Consider the following 24,302-nt stretch of genomic DNA (forward strand, 5'->3'; position numbering starts at 1 on the left):
GGCGCAATGAGCATATTTACCGTTGAAGTGCGTTACTGGAAAACCTGTAGATTATAAAATAGATATAACAATAAATTAAACACATATTCGGTCTGGTCCTAAGTGCTCAAATCAATATCTCGTTTGTACGAAAAGAAGAATACGTTTTCAAGTGTCTGTAAAGTGTGAGAGTTTGAGGAAGTATAAACTCAATCACCGGTGGGTGTTTCTCGGCTCACCTGGAGTGACGTGTTGCGTTTTAATACAGAGACGGCGTAGGAATGTGTTGAAGGTCTGCTAAAAAGATATATAATATGTTCTGGGTCCGTGCAGGCAGGGAAATCTGACATCTTCACACTTTTTAAAAGCACAGTGCATGTGAAATTAGCCGGGTAAGTCCAGCCATTATTTATGTATGACCTTTAAACAGACTGAAAGTGCTGTTGTTTTGATAAAGTCTGTCCGGGTTGAGTTGAGTTTTCTTTATCCAGGTGACTGCGATCAGTAATGTGTGTTAAAATATTCCCACCGTGTCTATAGAGTTGTACCCAACGTTATGCTATATGTCGAAACGTCTCTAAAGAACAAAGTTCAGTCAGACTAACAGTTTGGACTTTTTATTAGCCTACATTTTGAAATATTATAGCGTATCTATTTCGACCCCATGTGCCATTAACACAGGCTACTTGATAATGTCAATCTGTACAATAAATGTTTTTTTGTTGGCAAATGGCATCTATGGTTCCTTTAACATCCATGGAAGCTCTGAAAAGATCTTCAGATCAATTATAGTATATTGAGAAATACAAAAAATGCTTCATCTTCACACTGAATAAAAAAAAAAGTTAAAATAATGTTCACTGAAAGGTTCTTCTATGACATTGCTGTGAAAAGCACCTTTTTGAACCTTTATTTTTGAGTGTAAATGGCTACTGAACTAATTCTGTTGCCCAAGTGGCATAATTGTTTGTTTATGTGAGGCTATTATGCAAGGCTTTTACAAATGTCTCCCATGATTAATGATTGCACCTGTTTCCGTGATCAAGGGACATTCCAAACAGATGTGAGACAGGGTTCCTGGAAAAAAAAAAAACAGACAGTGTTATTAGCGGCAGTTGCAGTATCACGCTTTGGCAATCCTGAAACATGTATATAAAATGTGACCCTGGACCACAAAACCAGTCTTATGTGTAATTTTTTTTTAATTGAGATTCATACATCATCTGAAAGCTGAATACATAATCTTTCCAATGATGTATGATTTGTTAGGATAGGACAATATTTGGCCGAGATACAACTATTTGAAAATCTGGAATCTGAGGGTACAGAAAAATCGAAATATTGAGAAAATCGCCTTTAAAGTTGTCCATTTCTATTGGCGATAGTGCTGCATCCATTCACAAAAATAAATGTTTTATATATTTAAGGTGGGAAATTTACAAAATATCTTCATGGAACATGATCTGTACTTAATATCCTAATAATTTTTGGCATAAAAGGAAAATCTATAATTTTGACCCATACAATGTTTTGTTGGCTATTGCCACAAATGTACCCGTGCAACATGGTATATTGTGACTGGCTTTGTGATCCAGGGTCACAAATAAGTAATTAAAACAGATAGGCCTATACATGCAGCATATTTTTCTTATTTGCAATGCACAAGAACAGGGAGACTTAGACTGTAAACTAAGATTTAAAATAAAACCCACATTGGTGTGGCATATAACTGAAAGACATGTCTATTGTTTAATTCTCATTTCTCATCATAAAATGTTATATTTGATACTTTTTTTTGTTTATTGATTCAGTAATCAATTTAAATCACTGACACTATCGGAAGAGAACAACATTTGGACTGAATTGAGCTGGAGAATGACCCAAATTTTGCAACATTGACACTGTTTTGAACTTAATTGAATTAACAATGAATTGAATAATGACCCTTTTTAGCTGAAATTTAATTTGTTTCATAATTGATGGATTTTATAACATTAACACTGTTATTTTCCTGTTTATTAATGTGACGCTGCTTTGAAACAATCTTTATTGTTTAAAGCGCTATATAAATAAATGTGACTTGACTTTATATATATATATATATTGTGTGTTTATGGTAGTATTTATGATACTGTTTAAAATGTATGCTGATTTATCTCTATAATATAAATAATGTATAAAAAAAAGACTTATGTAATATTGGTTTATATTTTGTTATCGGAGTGAAAAGCTAGATATGTTGCTGCATTAGGCTAACTTTAGATGGTACATATATTAAACAGTATAAGCAAAATCTAGTTCATAATAACATTTCCTTTCACTTCATTAAGTACTTTGTTGAATGAAAAAGGGTGGTGAATAGGCATTAGTTGCATCACTTGCATTGTTAACAGGAAAGTGATGTGTTTTCGGCTGTTGTTCAGCTAAAGTCAGTTCTGTGTTAATTCAGTTCTGTTGTAAAGATCATCAATTATTCAATTAATTAATTTCATCTATAAAGCAGTTCTGCAAAAAAATAAAAAATAGTCATCCAGCTCAGTTCAGTTCTCGTACAACAGCGTCAGTATAGTCAGATCAATCATTTTTGATGAATATTAAGTGTCCCCAAATAAGCAAGCCAGAGGCGACAGTGGCAATGACCCAAACTCCATCAGGTGACAGAATGGAGAAAAAACCTTGGGAGAAACCAGGCTCAGTCGGGGGGCCAACGAACAAACAAGGTGTCATTATGATTCAGGCAGCATCATAAGTCAGAATTCAGATCGGCCACCAACAATCTATCTCTGTTGTCACAGGTTTTGGCAGTGATCTGCTGTGGACCCCAAGCTGATGTTCTATAAGTGAAAAACACTTTCAACCAGCCAAACAGGAAACCAAGTAAAGGTGCCATGTCTCACAGAAAATCTGATGGCTCCATGGGTGACAAGTCTCTTCTTGTTCCGGGGAGCTATTTCAGCTCAGCCCTTACGCTGGACCAGCCGCCAGGACGTTCGACTTCGAGCATCAACCTGTCCACTGTCAGTTCACCAGAAGATGAGAGGAGAACTGTAGTGCTCAGCACCCAGAGTAATGCAGCTCGGAAGCTGGGCACTCAACAGCTCATTCCCAAGAACCTGGCTGTGACTAGCCGCCCAAAAAACCGCCACCACACGACCGTGGTGACGCTGCCCGTCTCCCTGCAGGCCACGGATATCTCCTGGGAGGACTATGACAGCGATGCAGGTGATGGGTTTTCACTGAGGAGAAACCGCAGGAATCAGTCGTACCGTGCTGCAGTCACCAGTTTGAATATTGATGCTTTGCCAAGCGAACTCCAAACAGAAACGCTGACACTGGTCAGTGAAGCGAAGGCGGCCAACCAAAAGCAAGCACACAAATCGGGACGCAAGGCAAGTGTCTTGTTCTCGGATTATTATGTTATTGAACCACTTGGATGCTTTTGAATTTATGTAGTTTGTTGAATTCACAACAGAGCTTTTCACACTGCGCTTAACCCTGGGTTATCGTCGTTCTAAACACCGCTTTTAACACCAGGCGGGTAAAGGAACGTTTCACACTTGTAATTTAGAAGCGGGGTTAGCATAGCTTTTTACAAACTTGTACAGTGTGATACTATCCGATGTTAGAATTAGAATTGAAGTGCCCTTGAAAGCGCAGCTTTGTATGATGCATTGACGTAATTTCCAATGGAACAGGAAGCTAAGGCGGGACATATTGAAAGGCTCCTCCCCCTTTATAAATATCCAATAGCGTTTAGTTTACCTCACAGACTGCAATAGAACCATGGAAGTGAATCCGAGTGCTGATGATACGTTTGATTCAATAGTAGAGGTGTGAATAAATTCTAGCCATTTCATTTTTAAGTAATGTACAGTTGGAAAACAGAATAAAAATCGAGGGTTTGAGCAACTGAACACACATCTTCAACCCGTACTGCTCTGTGACGTGTCAACGGTCGCTTTGGCCAGGTGGTATTTATAGTATAGGGGGCGGAGCTTTAGATTCTCATGAGCATTTGATTGGACAAAAGATGTGATGAGAAGCTGAATCTGATATCATAAAAATCCGTGATCATTTTAGCGGAAGTGAGAGACTGTACGGTTTGAATGCTTATATCTCCTAAATGCGTATTTTGTCATTGTTTTGGAACACACCAGCTTATTCATAACCTTAAGACTATCCTATTCATACTAAAAGCTGAAAAACTGGGGCCTTTAAGTGTTTGAGAGGAAACGCGACAGTTGGAGTGAAAAAGAGACCGTTTTAGTTTTCAAGTCCATTCAGGATAAACTTGATAGTAAAGCATTAATGTAGACATATTGTGTTCGTTGTTTTTCAAATCAGTGAACCAGAAATATGCAAATAAGGACATTAAACCAGGGTTTAGGATTGTACAGTGTGAAACGGCATCTTATGAATACCCAGGATTAACCCTAGGTAAATTATGATCAGTGTGAAACGTGAAGCAAGATAGCCCAGGATTCAGTTTACAATGACCCAGGGTTACCTAATTCAAGTGTAAAAAGCCCTAATCAAACTCAGTTTTATACAGGATTACAGCAATGTTAAATATAGCTTTCCACTTTATGCTGTTCTGTCAGTAAAGGCAACAAATATTCTCTGTCCTCATTCAAACCATTAGAAGAGTTTATGTAATTCCATGGAATGTCATCAATTTAGATAAGACAAACTAAGAATGCTAATAATTCCCAAGTAATCAAATATCAAAGAAACTTTTACATTTTTAAGCATGCAGAGATCAAGTTTTTTTGATATCACAATCTCATATGCTGTCTTTCCTCACAGAAAACATTGGGGAGGATCAGGAACAGGAAGCATGCTGGCTCATTTAAAGATGGTTTGTTTTTCGCTGTTGTTCCCTAGACCTCGGTTCTCAACTCATTTTTGTATCTTGTATGTATTTAACATACCTGATTCAGATCATTAGTTTGGTAGGAAAGAGGGTCCCACTTTATATTAGGTGTCTTTAACTACTGTGTACTAACATTTAAAGGCACAATATGTAACTTTTTTGCTTTAAAAATAGCAAAAATCACTATATCTATGTTATATATTTTTTTTAGTTGTGTACTTACATTCTCCCGACAGTTTACAACAACTTTCAAACCAGGAGAAATTTGTAATTTAATTCGAGAAACGTCCCGTTTCTTTATTTCCGTTTTGTCGCCGCCAATGCCGTCATATCCGCGTTGTCCCTGGTTTCCACTCGTGCTGCCAATGTCTATTTGCACGCTGTTGTTGTTTCATTCAAACATTATGGACCATGGCAAGCAGACTTTGGATAAAAAAAGGAGAACTAAAACGAGAATCAATATCAGCGCGGTGTTTTCGAGATGCAGAGAGCTCCCATAGACAGTAGCCTATATAAACGAGAGCTCCACGTCCGAGACTTCGACCGATCCTACATGTACTTTATTAAACAGGTGAGCACATTTACATAAAACTAATCAATGTTTTATAGTTCAACAATGATAAAATGTCGAATATGATCTGTATGTTATTCTAATGTTGATCTAGTTTACTGCTAGTCTCATACAGACAAACTAACACATAACGCTACATTTCAACACACTCAAATGCAGTTTAGTGTTATAGTGTAATGTTAGACCAAGTGTAACAGCGCTGCGTTACCTCACAAGTTTTATTTGTCTAATAAACTGACCTGTGAGTAGTAATTCTGCGTGTAGTTCGGTAGAATGAAATGTCCGTATTCCTTTTATATCTGCGGGACTCACGTCGCGTTTGGAGCTGATAGCTGTCTCTCTTGCTGATAGCAATCCCGAACTGCTTTATATCACAGTCATGATAAAAGCATCAATGTATTTACTCATCCATAAACATCCATAAACATTATTAGATCGGTCGGCTTGACGTTGACGACAAGATCCATAATTCTTAGCAAATGTTGCGTCATCAATCTACGCCTCTACTGTACGTTTAAACTAACCATTTGGTACAATTCACTTATATATTTACTTATATTAAAAAAAAATACTGCAATTAAATCTGTAATTAATTTCAGTAATTGCATCTATAATTACACTGTTGACCCTTCCCCTACCTCTTAATCCACCCTTAAACCTATTCATACCACCAAACCTGCAGCAAACATGTTTTGCAATACAACATGAACACAATAAGTACATTGTACTTAAGTTTTGATGTAAGTAGTTAGAGACGCCTAACATAAAGTGTGACCGGAAAGAGCTCCATTAATTGAACTGAGTGTGTCAAATAAGGGAAACATACAAAATGTGCACAGCAGTGGGTCACCAAGAGAACCACTGTAAGCATATGCAAAGTGATGTTGTCAAAACACCATTCTAATTTGCCTGGATGGAACTTTCACTTTCTACTTCATTTTGTGTCACTATTGTACCTATAAATGCAGTCTGACTTCCGAGAAATTAGATTTTGGTTTGAAAACAGATAAATAAAATGAGATGGAATGTTACTCCCTAAGGGATTGTTGTACAACTTTTAACAGCCCAAACTGTTGTTCTTACAGTTTTTTACAATCGCTAGGACACATTTCTCAATACTTGGGTCACTTTTTCAAAACTCTTCACAGAGTTCTCCTAACCAACTTTCAACCAGTTAATCTCAATTAAAATGCACTAAAACTATACCAAAACACTTCATACACGTCTCAAATCAACTCTGACCTAAAAACACTAACAACAGGTAGCATTATACAATGTTTTCTTTTGTAAAACAAGAATGACACTCTACTGTTTAGAATTCACTGCAGTGTCACATTACTGTACAAAATGATTGTTTCTTTTTAGATGCTAATGAAATTGAAAGACTAACACCTGTGTAGGTTCAGCTACATATAATTGTTCTGATAGTATTTCAGTTTTTAGATTCAGAAAACATTTCAATATGTTATTACTGTATAAATGTAGCAAATTGTTGTCTTATTCAATTTTGTATTATGTTATGTTTTGAACTTAAGTTTAACAGTTTTGAAAAGAGTACGTAAACGTGCAAATTGGCCTTGTAGTATATAGAGTTTTGCCGTAGGTTGTGTCTAAGTGAGAAATGTGAATTCAGTTCAATTTAAATGAAGTCATTGAATGCATTTTGTGCCAAAGCAATGATTAATAATCCACAGTTTAGCCGTTCAGACTGATGTTGTGTTTCACTGTGTAAAGAGTTGTGACCCAAGTATTGAGAAATGTGTCCTAACGATCGTAAAAACTGTAATATTTGTTGTGATTTATAAGATAAAATGAAAACCAGATATCAACATATTTTGACATTGCATTTTCTTCAGTACTGCAGGCTTGAATTTGCTAGTGCTTGTCAAAGCCACCCCTTTCCCCCAAAAAACAGGAGAAGCTGAGCTGAACTACAGCAAGTTGTAAGTTGTGCATCGTTCTCTCATAGATCCGCGCTTTTACCAGGAAATAAGGGAGCGAGGTCTGAACGCCAATAACCTGAGCACTGAGGATGATGAGTTCACACCGACCGAGCCACCGGAGGAGGATCAGGGCATTGTGGTGAAGAACTACAGGGCAGCGTACATAACATGGAGTCAACTACAACAGGTGATGAGGGTCAAATGCTGTTGAAAAGTCACTCGGTTTTGATCAAGCTCTGGTTGAAACCTCTGTGAAGGGAGAAAATGTCGTGGCTGTGAAATACTGCCAGTAACACGACATTTAGACTTAATCTATAAATATATATATTTAGGCTTGTATAAGAGTTGCTGATTCCTGATCAGTACTTTTATTTTCTTATTTCAAACTTAGGTGAAGGATTTGGGCATTTTGGATATCATCTCTCCTGAAGAACGCAAAAGACAAGAAGTGAGTCTTAGCATGTTCACTGGTGTTTGTGATGTAAAAAATGAAACAAATATAAATCATATCAGAACTTTTGCACCTTTAATGTAAAAATGACAAACTATGCAATGCCACTGAAACCAAAGTGACAAATTTCAGACAAAATAAACTTGAAATAACTAACTGCACACCCCTGAACTAATACCTAGTTGAAGCACCCTTTGATTTTATTACAGTCTATTTGGATAGGACTCTATTAGCTTGGCTCATCTTGACTTGGGAATATTTCTTTGCAACAATGTTTGGTTACACTTTATTTTAAGGTTGACGCAGTTACCTTACGGAGTAATATTAATTAACTACATGTAATTACTATAGTTAGGGTATGGTTTAGGGTTAGGATTAGTTACTTGTAATTGTGCATTTACTGTTATTACTGTAGTAAGTACATGTAGGAAAGTGTAACTACGTCACCTTAAAATAAAGTGTTACCCAACTTTCAGATCTGATAAAGTGCATCTGTTCAGGTCAACCCACAGATTTTCTACAGGATTCTGGTCTTGTCTCTGGCTGGGGCCATTCCAAAACATTAATCTGTCTTTGCTGTAGCCATTCTTTTGTTGATTTAGATCTGTTTTGGATCATTGTCATGATGAAAGGTGAAAGTTCTCTTGATTTTCAGCTTTCTAGCAGATGCCAAAATCGACTGGCACTTGCAGCTATTCATGATTCCCCCCACCTTTACTAAAGCCTCAGTTCCAGCTTAAATGATTAGTTCATTTCAGAATTAAACTTTCCTGATAATTTACTCATCCCCACGTCATCCAAGATGTTCATGTCTTTCTTTCTTCATGTGGAAAAAAATTAAGGTTTTTGAGGAAAACATTCCAGGATTTTTCTCCATGTAGTGGACTTAAGTGGGGTACAACAGGTTGAAGGTCCAAATTGCAGTTTCAATGCAGCTTCAAAGGCTCTACATGATCCCAGCTGAGGAAAAAGGGTCTTATCAAGCGAAACAGTCGATCATTAAAAAAAAAAAAAAAAACCTTTATATACTTTTTAATCACAAATTCTCGTCTTGATCTAGCACTGCAATGCACCACGCATTACGCATTGAAAGGTCAAGCGTGACGTAGGGGGAAATACTGACCTAGTGTTTACAAAGCGAATGTGCAAAGACCAAGTCAAACGGACGATTTTGAAGTTGGAGGAGAAAATGAGATGGAGTTTTTTGCCCTACCCTACATTTTTAGATCGGTAAGATTTTTAATGTTTTTAAAAGAAGTATCTTCTGCTCACCAAGGCTGCATTTATTTGATTAAAAATACAAACAAAAACAGTCATATTGTGAAATATTATTACAATTTAAAACAGCTGTTTTCTATGTGAATATACAGTAAAGTGTAATTTATTCCTGTGATCAAAGCTGAATTTTCAGCATCATTACTCCAGTCTTCAGTGTCACATGATCCTTCAGAAATCACCCTAATATGATGATTTGATGCTCAAGAAACATTTATGGTTATTATCAATGTTGAAAACAGTTTTGTACATTTTTATTTCATGATGCTATGATGAATAGAAAGTTCAAAAGAACAGCATTTAACTGAAATCTAAAGCTTTTGTAACATTAAACACTACCTTTCAAAAGTTTGGGGTCAGTAAGAATTTTTATTTTATTTTTGGGGGAAAGAAATAAAATAAATCAATACTTTTATTCATCAAGGATGAGTTAAATTGATCAAAAGTTACAGTAAAGACATTTATAATGTTACAAAATATTCTATTTTAAATAAATGCTGTTCTTTTGAACTTTCTGTTCATCAAATAATTTTGAAAATAAATTTTACACAACTGTTTTCAACATTGAAAATAATAATTAATGTTTTTTGAGCATCAAATCAGCATATTAAAACGATTTCTGAAGGATCATGTGACACTGAAGACTAAAGTAATGATGCTGAAAATTCAGCTTTCATCTGAGGAACAAATTACATTTTAAAATATATTAAAATAGAAAACAGTCATTTTAAATTGTCATAATATTTCACAATAATACAGTTTTTTTAAATTGTTTTTTTTATCAAATAAATGCAGCCTTGGTGAGCAGAAGAGACTTCTATTAAAAACATTAAAATCTTACCGATCTAAAACTTTTGACCAGTAGTGTGTGTGTGTATATGTATATATATATATATATATATATATAAATAATATGGCCATATATATATATAAATCTGAAGGAATGAATATTTATTTATTTATTTATTTATTTATTTTCGTTTTGCTAGATAAGACCTTTATTCTTCGACTGGGATCATGTAGAGCCCTTTGAAGCTGCACTGAAACTACAATTTGGACCTTCAACCCAATGATAACCGTTGAAGTCCACTATATGAAGAAAAATCCTGGAATGTTTTCCTCAAAAACCTTAATTTCTTTTCGACTGAAGAAAGAAAGACATTAATATCTTGGATGGCGTGGGGGTGAGTAAATTATCAGGAAATTAATTCTGAAATGAGCTAATCCTTTAAGAAAAGCAGCCCCAAAGCATTATGCTGCCAGCACCATGCATCACCGTGGGTATGGTGGTGTTTTGCTGATGTGCTGTTGTTTTTGCTCCAAACATACCTATTACAATATTCAAAAATATCAATCTATGTTTTATCAGAGCATAAAACATGTTTCCATGTAGTTTTGGGAGACTGAATATAGGTTTTTGCAAAGTTGGATGTAGCACAGTTTGGATGTTTCCATTTGACACACCCAGTTCAGTTCATTAAGAGCTCCACCAATGAGCAAATCGTGGGTTCAGGTGTGTTAAATCCAAAAGATGCACTGTTTGGAGTCCTCAGGAAACATGATTGAGAAAGACCAATCTAATAAAATGACAAGTTATCAGTGTATCCAAATATATTTTGGGCCAATATGACGAGCACTAGTATATGAAGTCCTTTCATCAGATGGCTGTTGTATATGAGTGTACTCGCACGGCTGTGTAAATACTAAAGTTCACTTTGTGCACTCCACACAGACACACCCAGACACCTGACTCTTACCTGCTCCTTTGTTCCCCCTGCTGCCTTCAATGAGGCTGTCTTGTGTATTTTCATGGAAAAGCCATTCATTTCTAAAGCTTTTAGGCCATGAACTTTCAACTTCTCTTATAAAACATGTTTTGGTAAATAAGATAAGTCTCTTCAGGAGAGTAAAAGAAACACGACAGATCTCTTATAATTCTTAGTACTGCATATGATATTGTCTCAACTCTCAACATATGGTTCGGGTCATCCTTCAATAAGTCTGTGTGATTTCGTTATCCAGTGGGTGGAGATCATAGCTCTGGCACTTAGAAAAAGGCCTTTTCTGGCCTTTTCTTCTTCTTTTATTAAACAACAACTTGCGTTTACCTTAGGTTCTTCATAGAATCCTCTTTTTATCATGAACGTTTCTTAGCTTTTTGGGTTCTTGAGTTGTTATATGGTTCTTTGGAGACTAGAAAAGTTCTTGATGTTTCTACATCAGGGTATTGGTTCCTGGCATCTTGTTCCTGCCATTTGAGGGGGAAAAAATCAGCATAAGTTATACAACCTATTCAGTATTTTGTAATACCTGTGTATTAAACAATTTATATTGTGTCTCTGTATTTGTGCAGGCCATCTTTGAAATCATCACATCAGAATTTTCCTACCAGCACAGTTTAAGCATCCTGGTGCGTCATTTTAAGGACAGCACAGATTTGAAAAAGACCATGACAGCAACGGAACACCATCACCTGTTCTCCAACATATCGGTCATCCAGGAAGTCAGCAAACGGTATGAATATTCTTTTACCTTCTAAATTTTAATATGGATCAAATGGTACAAAGATCCTCTTATGTTCCAAATTCTAATATGGATTAGGATACAACAACTGTTGAGAAAAAAAAGTTTTTTTAAGGAGTTGTATAATCATATATATATATATATTATAATATATTTTTATATTAATTTTATATAAATTTTTTGAAATCTGTTGCTACTTCCGTTTTGCGACTTTAATATTATTTGTTCAAGTGCAGGTCATTCCCTTGCTGCATGATGTCTTATTGTGAAGCATTGTAGATAAACATCTGATTGTGGAAAGTAGTAAAGGGTTTTAGAATATGCATGTCTAGAGATTTCTATCATGGTGTGGTTCAGTTTCTTAAATATGATTTGATCATTTTCATTAGTGACAGTCAGACAATTGTTCTTGAAGTTCAAGTCAAAACATATATTATCTTACAAAGTTATCAGCCAAGTGGCCAATAATTCCATTTTATTTACTCAACACTTTAATCATTTGGTCCTTAGAGAGTGCTAGTTTATATCACATATGGTTTGTTTCTTCTCATTTTAGGGTGGCATAAACATCTGTGATTATTTTAATTTCCCTAAAGTCTTTGAGCATGACAGCTTTAGATATGAAACGATAGTGTAACATTAATAGTGGAATTACTGGTTCAGCACATTTCTGAGGTTAATGAGCTGTATTAGATCTGGCTCAGAAAGGTGCTGAACCAGTAATAAAAAAACGGATGCAGGATCATGCAGGAGTTTCTAGCAGACCTGAGTGCAGTAAATGCACTGCTGGACGTGTTCAGACGTGCTAGTTGAACTGGTTAAGCAGCTTGCTGCTGCCTGGATTCATGTTTCTCAAAACAGGGTCTTTCACACATTTACAATGCAACTTTATACCCGTTTCCCTCGAAGCTGTGCATGTGTTCTACGGTAAGCACTGAATGGTGTGGCTCTATAGGCTAAAGTAAAGTGGCTGTAATCTATACTAAAGCTTTTGAAACATGTTGTGTCATGCAGTTTGGTGTTGTTTATGAAACAAGCACACTAAATTAGCTTGACTGTGGGAGTGATTCCTTCCAGTCTGGGAGTTGCCCTTAGAGCTAATAAAGAACAGACTTAAAATGTTCTGTTTGATATGCATCTCACATATAGCTTAAAATTGAACTTTGTATTACCTTTGTATTGTATTATTTAAGCTTGTTTTCCGCCACAGAATAAAACATTTAGTTGCGACTTTATTTCTCAGTATTGCGAGATATAAAGTCAGAATTGTGTGATTATAAATTTGCAATTGCGTGTTAGTAAGAATGTTGCGTAAAGTAAGAATTATGCAATTCTGAGAGTTTATATCACGCAATTCTGACTTTCAACATTGATAATAATGAGAAATATTTCTTGAGCATCAAATCATCATATTAGAATGATTTCTGAAGAATCATGTGACAGTGAAGACTCGCAATTGTGAGGGAAAAAAAAGTCTGAATTGTGAGATAAAACGTCGCAATTACCTTTTAAAAAAAATGTATTCTATGGCGGAAACAAGCTTCCATTGAAAATAGAGGCAAGTAACTGATGCGAAATGAAACCGTGTTAAGGTGAGCCAGTTGTTTAGACTAGAAGAGACTAGCTTAACCATCAAGTTAGTGTGGGTCTTGTGTGACACCCCAGTCAAACGTTTAGATAATTTTTATTATTTTCAACATTGGATATCTTCAGTATTAATGTACAATCTATGAAAGAACATGCATGGAATTATGTAGCTTTACAGTTCAAGTCAAACCATATATTATCTTACAAACTTATCAGCCAAGTGGTCAATAATTCCATCTTATTTAAATACTTAATTTATTTACATTTTCTGAAGTCTTTGATCATGACAGTTTTAGATTCAAAGCGATAGTGTAACGTTAGACTATTGTTTAGCTTTGATGACAGCTTGGCACACTAATGGCATTCTCTTATCAGATTTACGAAGTAGTCACCTGGAATGGTTTTCAGTTCACAGGTGTGCCTTGTCTAGAGTTCATTTGTGACATTTCTTGCCTTCTTAATGTGCTCTATAGTCAATAGCTCTATAAGTGCTACTACAACTACAAATCCATATTATGGCAAGAAACGCTCAGTAGAGGGAAAATAAAGAGAAAAGACAGTCCGTTGTTACTTTAAGAAATGAAGGTCAATCAATCCGAAAAATTTCATGACCTTTAAATGTATCCCCAAGTGCAGTCGCCAAAAACTATCAAACGCTATGAAGAACCTGGCTCTCATGAGGACCGTCCCGGGAAAGGAAGACCAAGAGCTACTTCTGCAGAGGATAAGTTTATTTGAATTACCAGCCTCGGAAACCACCTATTCACAGCACCTCAGATAACAGCCCACATAAAAGCTTCTCGGAGTTCATGTGGCAGACCTATTTAAACATCCACTGTTCAGAGGAGACTGCGTGAGTCAGGCCTTCATGGTCAAATTCTGGCAAAGAAACCATTACTTTGGAAGAACAACAAGTAGAAGAGACTTGTTGGGCCAAGAATCAATAGTGGAAAACTGTCCTTTAGTTTGATGAGTTTTTGATCGATGTAGAGAGGGTGAACAGATGGTTCCTGAATGTGTGGCTCCCACTGTGAGGCATGGAGGAGGAGGTGTGATGGTTTGGAGGTGCTTTGCTGGTGACACTGTAGTTAGTCAAACTTAACCAGGCTACCACAGCATTTTGCAGCGACATGCCATCCCATCTGGTTTGCGCTTAGTAACAGGACAGTGACCCCAAACACACCTCTAGGTTATGTAAGAGCTATTTGTCCAAGGAGAGTGATAGAGTGCTGCATCAGATGACCTGGCCTCCACAACCACCGATCTAAATCCAGTTGAGATGTTTGGGATGAGTTGGACCGGAGAGTGAAGGGAAAGTACGCAACACCTCTGGGAACTGTTGAGAACTGGGATAGTTGGAAAACCATTCCAGGTGACAACCTCATAAGGCTTACAGAGAATGCCAAGAGTATTCAAAGTGGTCATCAAAGCGAAAGATGGCTACTTTGAAGAATTGAAAATAGAAAACATAATAAGAAACACTCATATGAACAACAAAACTAGTCAAGGTCTACAAAGGACTACAAAACATAGTGCAGAACAGGAAATAACATAAGACCACACAAGACCAGTGGAACGCAGGCTGGGGTCATGATAGTATATTTGAAGGGTCTTTTAACATTTAGACAGAAGCATGTAACATTAAGGTTAGTCATTTAACCTTTTTTTATGGCTGATACGTCAGTCTTTCATGGCTTATATAGTATGATATAGGAAAAATATGGAGCTCATACTTGGGGAGGAAAAACCCCTCTATTTAGAAGGCCCACTTTTGACTGCATCAAAGCTCTTTGATTTTCTGTTCTGGGAGCAAAACATACAAATGCAATACAATGATGACTGAGAGATGTAGAAACCCTCATAAGCCTGATGTATCATATTTGATACTTTAATTTTAACAGGATTTTCTTAACAAAACTAAAAAGCATGTAGCCTATGGATGATGTAAGCCTAACCTTGCTTCAGTCCAGTAAGTGTTGATCTTGAAATATTACTAAGAATATAAATAGTATCCTCATGTTACTTTATTAAAAGATCAGTAAAGAATTTAAAGTAAATAGATATGTTGCACCATGACCCGAATGTTGATGTTTTTACAATTATACTAAAAGTTTCCCCTCACAACAAAACAGAGGGTGTTACAAGTTGCTTTTGCGCCCCCTGGTGGTTTGGTTCGAGTTAGGCTGGTTATCCCCTCAAAACAGGTTTACATGCTAGTATTTTTATTTTTTATTACCTAATAGAATTAGGAAATATTTATTTTATTTAGAAATAGAAATAATTATTTACTTTTATTTTTAAATATGGTATTATTTAGACGTGGTTTGCAACACTTTGCATAGAATTACCCACATATCTTTACCAAACTCTCTACACCCTAATGTTTCTCAGGTTTTTTGAAGACCTGGAAAAGCGTCACCAAAGATACCCTGTGATTCAGGACATCAGTGATATAGTGCAGAATCATGCGACTCACCACTTTGAGCCGTATATTGTGTATTGTTCCAATGAGACTTTCCAGCAGAGAACACTCCAGAAACTACTGTAAGTGCCAATACACACAATACAATATTAAATAAACAACAGATGCTAACAAAACGGTATAGATTGGAAAATAGTGTTTAGGTGGAATTCATTGTGGCCTGTGATGTATTTTTGTGTTTTAGGTCAAGCAACAATGCGTTTCGAGAGAGTTTGAAGCAGATTGAAGGCAGTGAAGAGTGTGGTGGTCTGCCCATGATCTCCTTCCTCATCTTACCCATGCAGAGAGTTACCCGTCTGCCACTTCTTTTGGACGTAAGAGACACATTCCTCCTGTTACCAACAGCTTTATATGAGTTTATGAGTTTGGAAATTGGAATAAAATCTCGCTTTCTCTCTATTTCACTTTGCAAACAGCCATAAGAAGGTTGTTTGTGGCTAGTAAATAAACTAAAGATTGCATTATTGCAGTTAGTCTTATGGAATACACTACTGGTCAAAAGTTATAAATAAGATTTGAAATGTTTTTGAAAGAAGGATTTTATGCTCACCAAGGCTGCATTTATTTGATAAGAAATGCAGAAAATAAAATATATTGTTATTTGTAATTGTAAATATTGTTACATTTTTAAATAACCGTTTCCACTTGAATATATTTTAAAGTGTTATTTTCTCCCTGTGATGGCAAAGCTGAATTTTCCGCAGCCATTACTCCAGTCTTCAGTGTCACATGGTCCTTCAAAAACCATTCTAATGTGCTTTTTTCTGAAATGGATTTATTTTTATGGTAACACTTCATTAGTTAACATTAGTTAATGTATTAACTAACATGAACTAACAATGTGAGCAATGCATTTGTTACTGTATTTGTTCATCTTTGTTAATGTTAGTTAATAAAAATACAGCTGTTCATTGTTTGTTCATGTTAGTTCACAGTGCATTAACTGATGTTAACAAGATTTTAATAAAGTATTAAAACATCGACAAAGATTAATAATTGCTGTATAAGTGCAGTTCATTATTAGTTCATGCTAACTAATGTAGTTAACTAATGAACCTTATTGTAAAGTGTTATTAATGTTTATCAACAGCTGCTTAATATTTTTAGGGAATGTGCTGTACTACCAATCAAAAGCCTTCTATTCATCAATAAATCCTGAAAAAAAAAAAAAAAAGTTTCACGGTTTCCCCAAAAGTATTAAACAGTAAAAACAATGTTTTCAACATTGAGAAAATAATAAGAGACCTTTAAAAAAAAAAAAAAACATTTAAAAATGGTAATAATATTTCAAAATATTACTGTTTTTACTGTGTTTGGTCAAATACATGTAGCTTTGGTGAGCAATTAAAAAACGATTTACTTAATTTACAAAAGCATGGTTTTATGAATGATTTGTTTTGCTAATGTTTTGTAAATGAGGAATCTAATGAATGCTTTATGTATTTTATCCTTCATGTGCTGCCGCAGGGAATGATTTTGTTGGAAAAGCCTGTAATAAACTGCTGGTGTTCATGTGCACTCGTCTTGAAAGCAGCATAACACACTGCGGCAAACCTACTTGTCATTTTCAAGTGAGCCTGAAGACCCTCAGAATTTGTATTGAACTTGTGTGCTATTTTGTTTGTCTTTCCATATCTACACAGACCATCTGTCAGAAAACCCCACACGATAAAGCTGAATACTATGCTGCCCGTTGGGCTTTAAAAGCTATCAGTAAGGTATGGTGCTTCTCTCTATCCATCAACTTGGGATGTGAAAAAGTGCACCTTTTCAAAATGTACTAGGTGTCTGGACGTCTACTTCACAAGAGTAAAAGTTGGAGTCATGTCCACAAGATAAATAACCGAAGGTTTTGTTGTTCCAAAAAAAATTTCAACAAAACCTCAGTGGTTAACAACTGATATATGCTATTGTTGAAGCCACAAGTTACAGAAATACAGCTTACTTATTCTAGTACTTATATTTTCATAGGGGTGGATTCAGGTACATATATTTTCAGTCATCTCAATGACAAAAAGTGTCCCAATCAACCTGAATTCACCCCTATATAATAAAGTTGCCTAAAATATGAGTGTTTCTCAGAAATGATTTAGTATCACAAACTGTGCTGTACCGAAGCAGTTTTTCATAGTTCTCAAGCTTTTTCTCTCTTTACTCCTGTCAGTTGGTGAAGAACTGTAATGATGGAGCACGGAGGATGGAGCGGACGGAGCAGATGTACACCATCCAGAAACAGATGGAGTTTGGCAAAATCAAGGTACATGTTTGCCCAGGTGGCTGATAAAGGACACATTAAAGAAAGCAATTGACTTTTCTGACCCAGTTGAGGCCTAGTTTTTAGATATAAGGTTTTGCAGTAATGACGTATTCTTGCAGAGCATCACCCTGTTTCCCTCGACAAAAAACAAATAAGACTTTTCCATCGGCTTTTTTGGATTATTTCAGAAAATAAGGTCTGTGACTAACAAAATCTTATGATTCATACACTTTTTGTCTTGATAATCTTCACAAACAAACACAAATTTTACGAATTTTGAAGCGCATACAGTCGTCAGAAGTCAAAAGTTAAACGTAGGTTAGTATAAACGAACTACGCCAAGGTCACCTTTATTTATATAGCGCTTTTTACAATACTGGTTGTATCAAAGTAGCTTTACAGTGATAACAGAATATTAATGCAAGAGTTTGTTTCACTGTACAGCAGATCTAGAAGAAAATAGCATCATAGACTAGCTTAAGTAAATTCAGTGATGGTTCATCTTTGTTGTAAAAAAGTTATTAATTTAGTTGATTTATATGTATAGCCGCTCTGGAGAAAACAGTGATGTCATCATCCAGTTCAGCTCAGTTCTCATAATGGTGTCAGTACAGTCAGATCAATAATATTGTTGAATATTAAGTGTCCCAAACTAAGCAAGCCAAAGGTAACAGTGGCAAGGAACCAAAACTCAGGTTCAGGTGACAGAATGGAATCATTTTTTTTGCCACTTTTTAATATCAAGACAAGCAAAAGCTGTAAAAATGACAAGAAGGTATAACTGATGTATTGTATATCATAGAATAAAACGTGAATATGTCTTGAGCTTGTGTTCACCACAGACCTTATTTCAAGCATTTTACCAAAAACCCATTCAAAAAAAAACATTGACTTGGTTTGAAGTTTTGAAGTGATCAAATGCTCTTGTTTCCGAGTTTTGTCCTTCATTCTTTTGAGATTTTTTTAAATATATACAAAAATAAAACCTGGTCCTTCGCAACCATATTTCTGGTTAACCATAACCAGACTTATTTCTGACTGAATAAATGGTAACACCTAAAATAAGGTTCATTAGTTAACTACCTTAGTAGACATGAACTAAGAATCAACAATACTTCTACAGCATTTATTAATCTTAGTTAATGTTTATTTCAACATTTACTAATACATTATTAAAATTAAAAGTTGTACTTGTTAACATTAGTTAATGCACTGTGAACTAACGTGAACAAACAATGAATAGCTGCGTTTTTATTAACTTACATTAACAAAGATGAACTAATACAGTAACTAGTTAATGTATTAACTAACATGAATAACAATGAGGAATACATTTGTTACTGTGTTAGTTAATCTTTGTTAATAAAAATACAGCTGTTCATTGTTTGCTCATGTTAGTTAATACATTAACTATCGAACCTTATTGTAAAGTGTTACCAAATAAATTTAACATGGAAAAAATTGATTGATTTTATGCATCTGGAATTGATTGGATCATAAAAAGTGAACATTACATCCCAAGTTTTTGGAGGTAAAGGTAAAGACAAACTCGTAAGTTCAGGGATGTGTTTTAAGAAAGAAAGGATTATTCCTCGAACCTAAACTTTGTATTTAAAATCTTTGTCATACTGTTTTAATAATCCTGTAGTGTGTCTCTTACACTTCATGTATGGTTTTAGCCTTTCCCGTTAGTGTCGTCATCTCGCTGGCTAAAAAAGAGTGGTGAGCTGGCTGCGTACACTGATGATCTCAGCATTTTCAGGAAGGCTTTCAGCTACAAGAGCTTCTACCTGTTCCTCTTCAATGATGTGCTCATCGTCACAAAGAAAAAGAGGTCAGACCAGTGATGCCGTTACAGTCCTTTACCAAATGACAACTTCATTCAGTGCCAACTCTGTCAAGTCACAGCACTCTTTTCAGTCATTAATTCTGGTGCTGACCACATTAGAGTGTTTCTGAAGTAGTTACTGTGTTCATCAAGATACTTATTCTGGGGCGATAGGAAGTTGTTTAATAACATTGACGTACGCAGAATTCAAACGTGGTTAATTGACACAGGACTGCTGAATCATTCAACATTAATGCAGTAAATGTGCACAAATGTGCATTAGTTTTAAATAATTCAGCAGAAGTGTATCAGCGATTGTTTCTTACATGACCGATCCTGCACTGAAATCTGGCCTTGCAGAATTCAAACATTCAGAATTCAAGACCCCTTCCGTGTTGGTAAAAATATTTCGGATAATTTGCTAATACTTTCAGCTATCAATGAGCTTAGACACCATTTCAACATCTTTAAGTTCATACTGCAAACTTTTTACATGCTTCGTTCTTACTGCTGAGAAATGCTATTTATTTATTAAAAACAGACTTTCATCTAGTCATTTCAAAATGTAAACCTATAGCATATACAGTATTTGCCAAACGTAGACAGAACATCTCCATCCTTGCCGCTTTCAGTTAATGGGGAGTAACTTGCATTAAAGGCTTAGAAAATTGTGGTCATTTACTCGCCCTCATGTCATTCCGAATCCATAAGACTTTGGTTCATCTCTGAAACATCAGTTCATATATTATTAACCAAATCTGTAAGGTTTCTGTCCTTCCATTGAAAGTCCAAGTAACCAAAAATTGTAAGATCCTGAAAGGTCCTAAGGAGTCGTAAAGCGAATCCATGTGAATCGAGCAAGTCTTGTGAAGAGATAAGATCGCTTTAGATGATGAACAGATTTCATTTACTTTATGTGATGATGTGCTATATGTATGTTTGCTTTTTTAGATAGAAATAAAAGCCTAAATTAAATCTGCTGATCATATAAAGCTATTGTACATCACTTCACAAGACTTTGATTAATCCGTTCAATTCATATGGATTCATTTTACGCTGCAAAGTTTTGGTTACCTGCACTTTCATTCTCAGGTTTCATTTCAAAAATATGTGAATTTGTGTTACCGAAGTGTTACGGGTTTGGACCGACAGTAGGGAGAGTAGATGACAGAATTTTTACTTTCGGGTGAACTACCCCTTTAAGGTTTATTTGCAGTGATATTATGGGTGCTGGTATGTCAGTAACACTCCGTTTTCATTTAGTGAGGAGAGTTATGTTGTGTTGGACTATGCCACTGTGGAGAAGGTGGAGGTGGAAGAGGAAATCACAGACTCCAAACTCAATCTGAAGCTGATGATGAGTCCCAACAGCGAAGGCCGTTGCGAACAGATGATATTCGTTGCAGAAAGCAAGTAAGTTATCAATAGCTGTTTTTATGTGACTTTTGGGTTAAAGTTTTAAATGTGGTGATGATCTGAAGACTCTAGAAATTTGTGCATCAAATATGACTCAAGTCTTATAAGGTTAAACACAACATGAAACTAATGTAATATCACTTAGTGAATGTGTGTGTAAGGCTATATATGCATGACTATTTTTTCAAAACCATATTAACCAGGTAATTATACTGAAAAGTAACTTTTTCACCAGGATTACTGTAATCTAAATATTAGATCATAATATTTTGTTTTTGCGCTATATACTTGTGTCAGATTGATTCAGATTATTCCTCTGAAATGTATTGTAGGCTGGACAGAGCTCGATGGGTCACAGGACTCAGTGATGTCAAACAAAGCAACAGCATTGCTAATGATGGTGAGTCTGATCATTGAATGTAATTTGTCAATGTAGCCTTGTAACTTGATTTTTGTGCACATTAATTGAGTTTGGAAACCACGTTTTGGTTAAGCTAGTCATGTTAACATCTATCTTTGACACTTAATTTTGTTTGGGGATTCCAAGATCTGCCTCAATATGAAGCTACCAAAGCCTATATGCCAAAAGCGCCAGATGAGCTGAGCCTGCAGCAGGCAGAAGTGGTCATCGTTTTACAGGAAGTGGACGGTAAGCATGGTGGCTTTCTGTCATCGTTTCAATCATACACCAGGCAGACCATTTAACCCTCCTCCTCAAACCCCACTTTCACACGCTAACTCTGCATCTGAAATTGCATACTCTTGAGTAGGCACTTTTTTTGAATAATAACTTTACCACAAAAAATACATTCTATATAGTATAAATGTTTGCAGTACGAATGTATTCTTGACATACTACATTTGCCATGTTATCATCATGTGACCTACCAGCATCAGTTACTTTGCTTCACTCCCATTCACAAATCCTCTCCAGTGGCCTCATGGGATAGTAAAGTGTCTATCATATGCACACTTCAGAATCTCACCGCCTACTCTTGAGTACTGTGAATTTGGACATTCTTTTGTCATGTAATTTATTTCACCTACTATGCAGCCGTTGCGTCATAAGTATGAGTTGACAACTGTGCCTCTACTCTGAGCTGTTCACATACACTGACTCAGTGGTAAATGCTTTTTCTTATTTGCGAGTTGCTGTGTACATATGGAACAATTAAGTGAATGAGAGTGATCGGCTGTGTTGTAGGTTGGTGTCATGGAGAGCGGATGAGAGACGGCGAGAGGGGCTGGTTTCCTGCCAGCTGTGCCACTCAGATCACGAACCGCACTGCGATGGAGAACAACATACAGCGTATGGCGCGACTACGCAAGGAGACTGACGTCTGAGCGGACTGGAACATACTGTACTCCTGATACATAAACTATTAGGATCTCTGTAAACAGAGTGTCTGAAGTGCTTGTAATGTAGAACACTGTCAGCATGAACTGTTAGTTGACAACAAACACCACTCACACTAGAAGAACTGTTTCTGGTTTTATTTCAGCTTGCCTTTGTTAAAATTCATGTTTGGATACATAAAAAGTTATTTAAAAATGTCAAACTGACCAGATATCAAATTACTTTTAAAAACCATTTGGTGTAAAAACTTAAGACCGATTTAGAAAAACATCTGCTGTTTCCCCAAAACTTTTAGCTGTCACATAAAAAGAATGGAAAAGAAAACAGGTCTGCATAGAGTCTGCAGGCAATCGGTGGTAATCTGGTCGAAATGCATTTTTGCAAGCTTAGACGATCATATCCGTTTCTTATTGCTCAGATCTTGGATGTTGTTTCTTGACAAAACTGCAAAAGGCAAACACACACACACAAAAATAGATTAGCATGCTTGTGCTACTGGTTGATTGATTTTAGAAGTTGCTATGAGCACATGAGTGTTTGCCAGGACAGAGCAGACCGTCTGCTAAATCAAATCCACTGCATTATCATCATCTAGCCTTCCATCAATGAAAAGTGCAAACTGAAGCTGAAACACCATCCATTATGTGCAGACCCCCCACCCATCCTCTCCCACATATAATTGATGCTAATGAAACAATGAATCTGATCAAATGGAAATCTCATGGAAACATCCTAGTCACTTCACACGAACATACATAAATTGAGTTATTTTACAATAGACATTTTCCTGACAATCAAGCACTTTTCCTGTAAAATTATACATTTTGTAATCAGCATCAAAACCCAGTAAAACATTACCATGACATGTAAAAAAAAGTCTGGGAGAAAATGTGCTCAATTGTCATGAAAAGAAATGGCAATGCAAGATAAATCTTAGTGCTCAAACAAAAAGGCTTTATTTTCTTGTTAATTTTTTTTTCTGCATTTAGTTTTTTATTTTATTTTGGGAGTTATGTAGTCTGGACATGTTTCATGTTATTTACCAAAAAAGAAAAGAAAATGAAAAAGCAGCCCAAAGACTGGAAAAAAAAAAAAAAAAAAAAAAAAGACTACTACAGAATGGAACCATGAATAGTTCACGCTAAGAAAGAGCGCTACAGTCAAAAGAAATCACAACACACTTGATAAACAAGTATGTTAATTTACATGCAGAAACTTCTCATCTGAAGCAGTTAACCCACCCGGCCGGATGGTCTAGATGTTCGAGCCGGTTAATCTGCTCCGCCCTGTTCGGCTTCGGGAGCGGCTGATTTTTCGGCTGATGCATCGGCTGCCTTGCTGTCCTTGCCGTCCTGAGGCTTGGTTGTCTGGGGCCGTCTGCGGCGGTAGTTGAAGTTGCGACGGTAGCGGCGCTGACGGGGCTCCTGGCTCTGCCCACTCTCGCTCTGGTTCTCCTTGTCCTCCTCCCCTTCCCGGGGTTCCCGCACTGGCCGGGGACGTGGGGGACCCCTGCTAAAAAATTATTTGTTTTTGGTTATGCTGGGAACTTGGTGTACATGAGGATCTAATGCACATTCAATTACACATGAAGCTTGAAAGACCCAACAAACCTAAAGGTTCAAATAAGAGAAATGGCCACAAAAGAAGCTGCAGTCGAGGATCAATCAGGGTCAAGTTCTCAGAGGTACATCGAGCCAAATATGAGCCATTAAAAGGGACCAGGGGCCGGTTGCATAAACATAGCCATTATGTTAATAATT

General features: G+C 36.2%; 2 protein-coding genes across 3 annotated transcripts in view; one reads left to right on the top strand and one right to left on the bottom strand.

The window, feature by feature from the left end:
* Positions 1-22,741, top strand: arhgef16 (Rho guanine nucleotide exchange factor (GEF) 16). The gene is made up of 15 exons (XM_081349660.1): positions 1-371; positions 2,775-3,368; positions 4,786-4,837; positions 7,393-7,553; positions 7,758-7,814; positions 11,446-11,606; positions 15,594-15,746; positions 15,869-15,998; positions 17,328-17,402; positions 17,849-17,941; positions 19,621-19,775; positions 21,033-21,182; positions 21,518-21,585; positions 21,733-21,834; positions 22,390-22,741. The coding sequence occupies exons 2-15, from the start codon at positions 2,868-2,870 to the stop codon at positions 22,527-22,529; spliced, it is 1,998 nt and encodes a 665-aa protein (XP_081205786.1). The 5' UTR covers positions 1-371; positions 2,775-2,867; the 3' UTR covers positions 22,530-22,741.
* The window catches only part of ybx1 (Y box binding protein 1), an 11,296-nt gene continuing 9,658 nt past the window's right edge, over positions 22,665-24,302 (bottom strand). The window contains exons 7-8 of one of the 2 annotated variants that reach the window (XM_081349661.1): positions 23,784-24,054; positions 22,665-22,986 (exon numbers count right to left, since the gene is read on the bottom strand). In XM_081349661.1, coding sequence (XP_081205787.1) covers positions 23,814-24,054 — 241 coding nt within the window. In that variant the 3' untranslated portion in view covers positions 22,665-22,986; positions 23,784-23,813. The remainder of the gene's footprint in view (positions 22,987-23,783; positions 24,055-24,302) is intronic. The other variant, XM_081349662.1, reaches the window with a different exon arrangement.

This window comes from Scardinius erythrophthalmus, assembly GCF_964197995.2.
Source record: "Scardinius erythrophthalmus genome assembly, chromosome: 20".
Taxonomy (NCBI): domain Eukaryota; kingdom Metazoa; phylum Chordata; class Actinopteri; order Cypriniformes; family Leuciscidae; genus Scardinius; species Scardinius erythrophthalmus.

Coding starts and splice junctions, on each gene's coding strand:
- arhgef16 (XM_081349660.1), top strand. CDS start 2,868: ATGTCTCACAGAAAATCTGATGGCTCCATGGGTGACAAGTCTCTTCTT. Junction 17,942..19,620: donor TGGAGTTTGGCAAAATCAAG/GTACATGTTTGC, acceptor GTATGGTTTTAG/CCTTTCCCGTTAGTGTCGTC. Junction 19,776..21,032: donor ATCGTCACAAAGAAAAAGAG/GTCAGACCAGTG, acceptor GTTTTCATTTAG/TGAGGAGAGTTATGTTGTGT.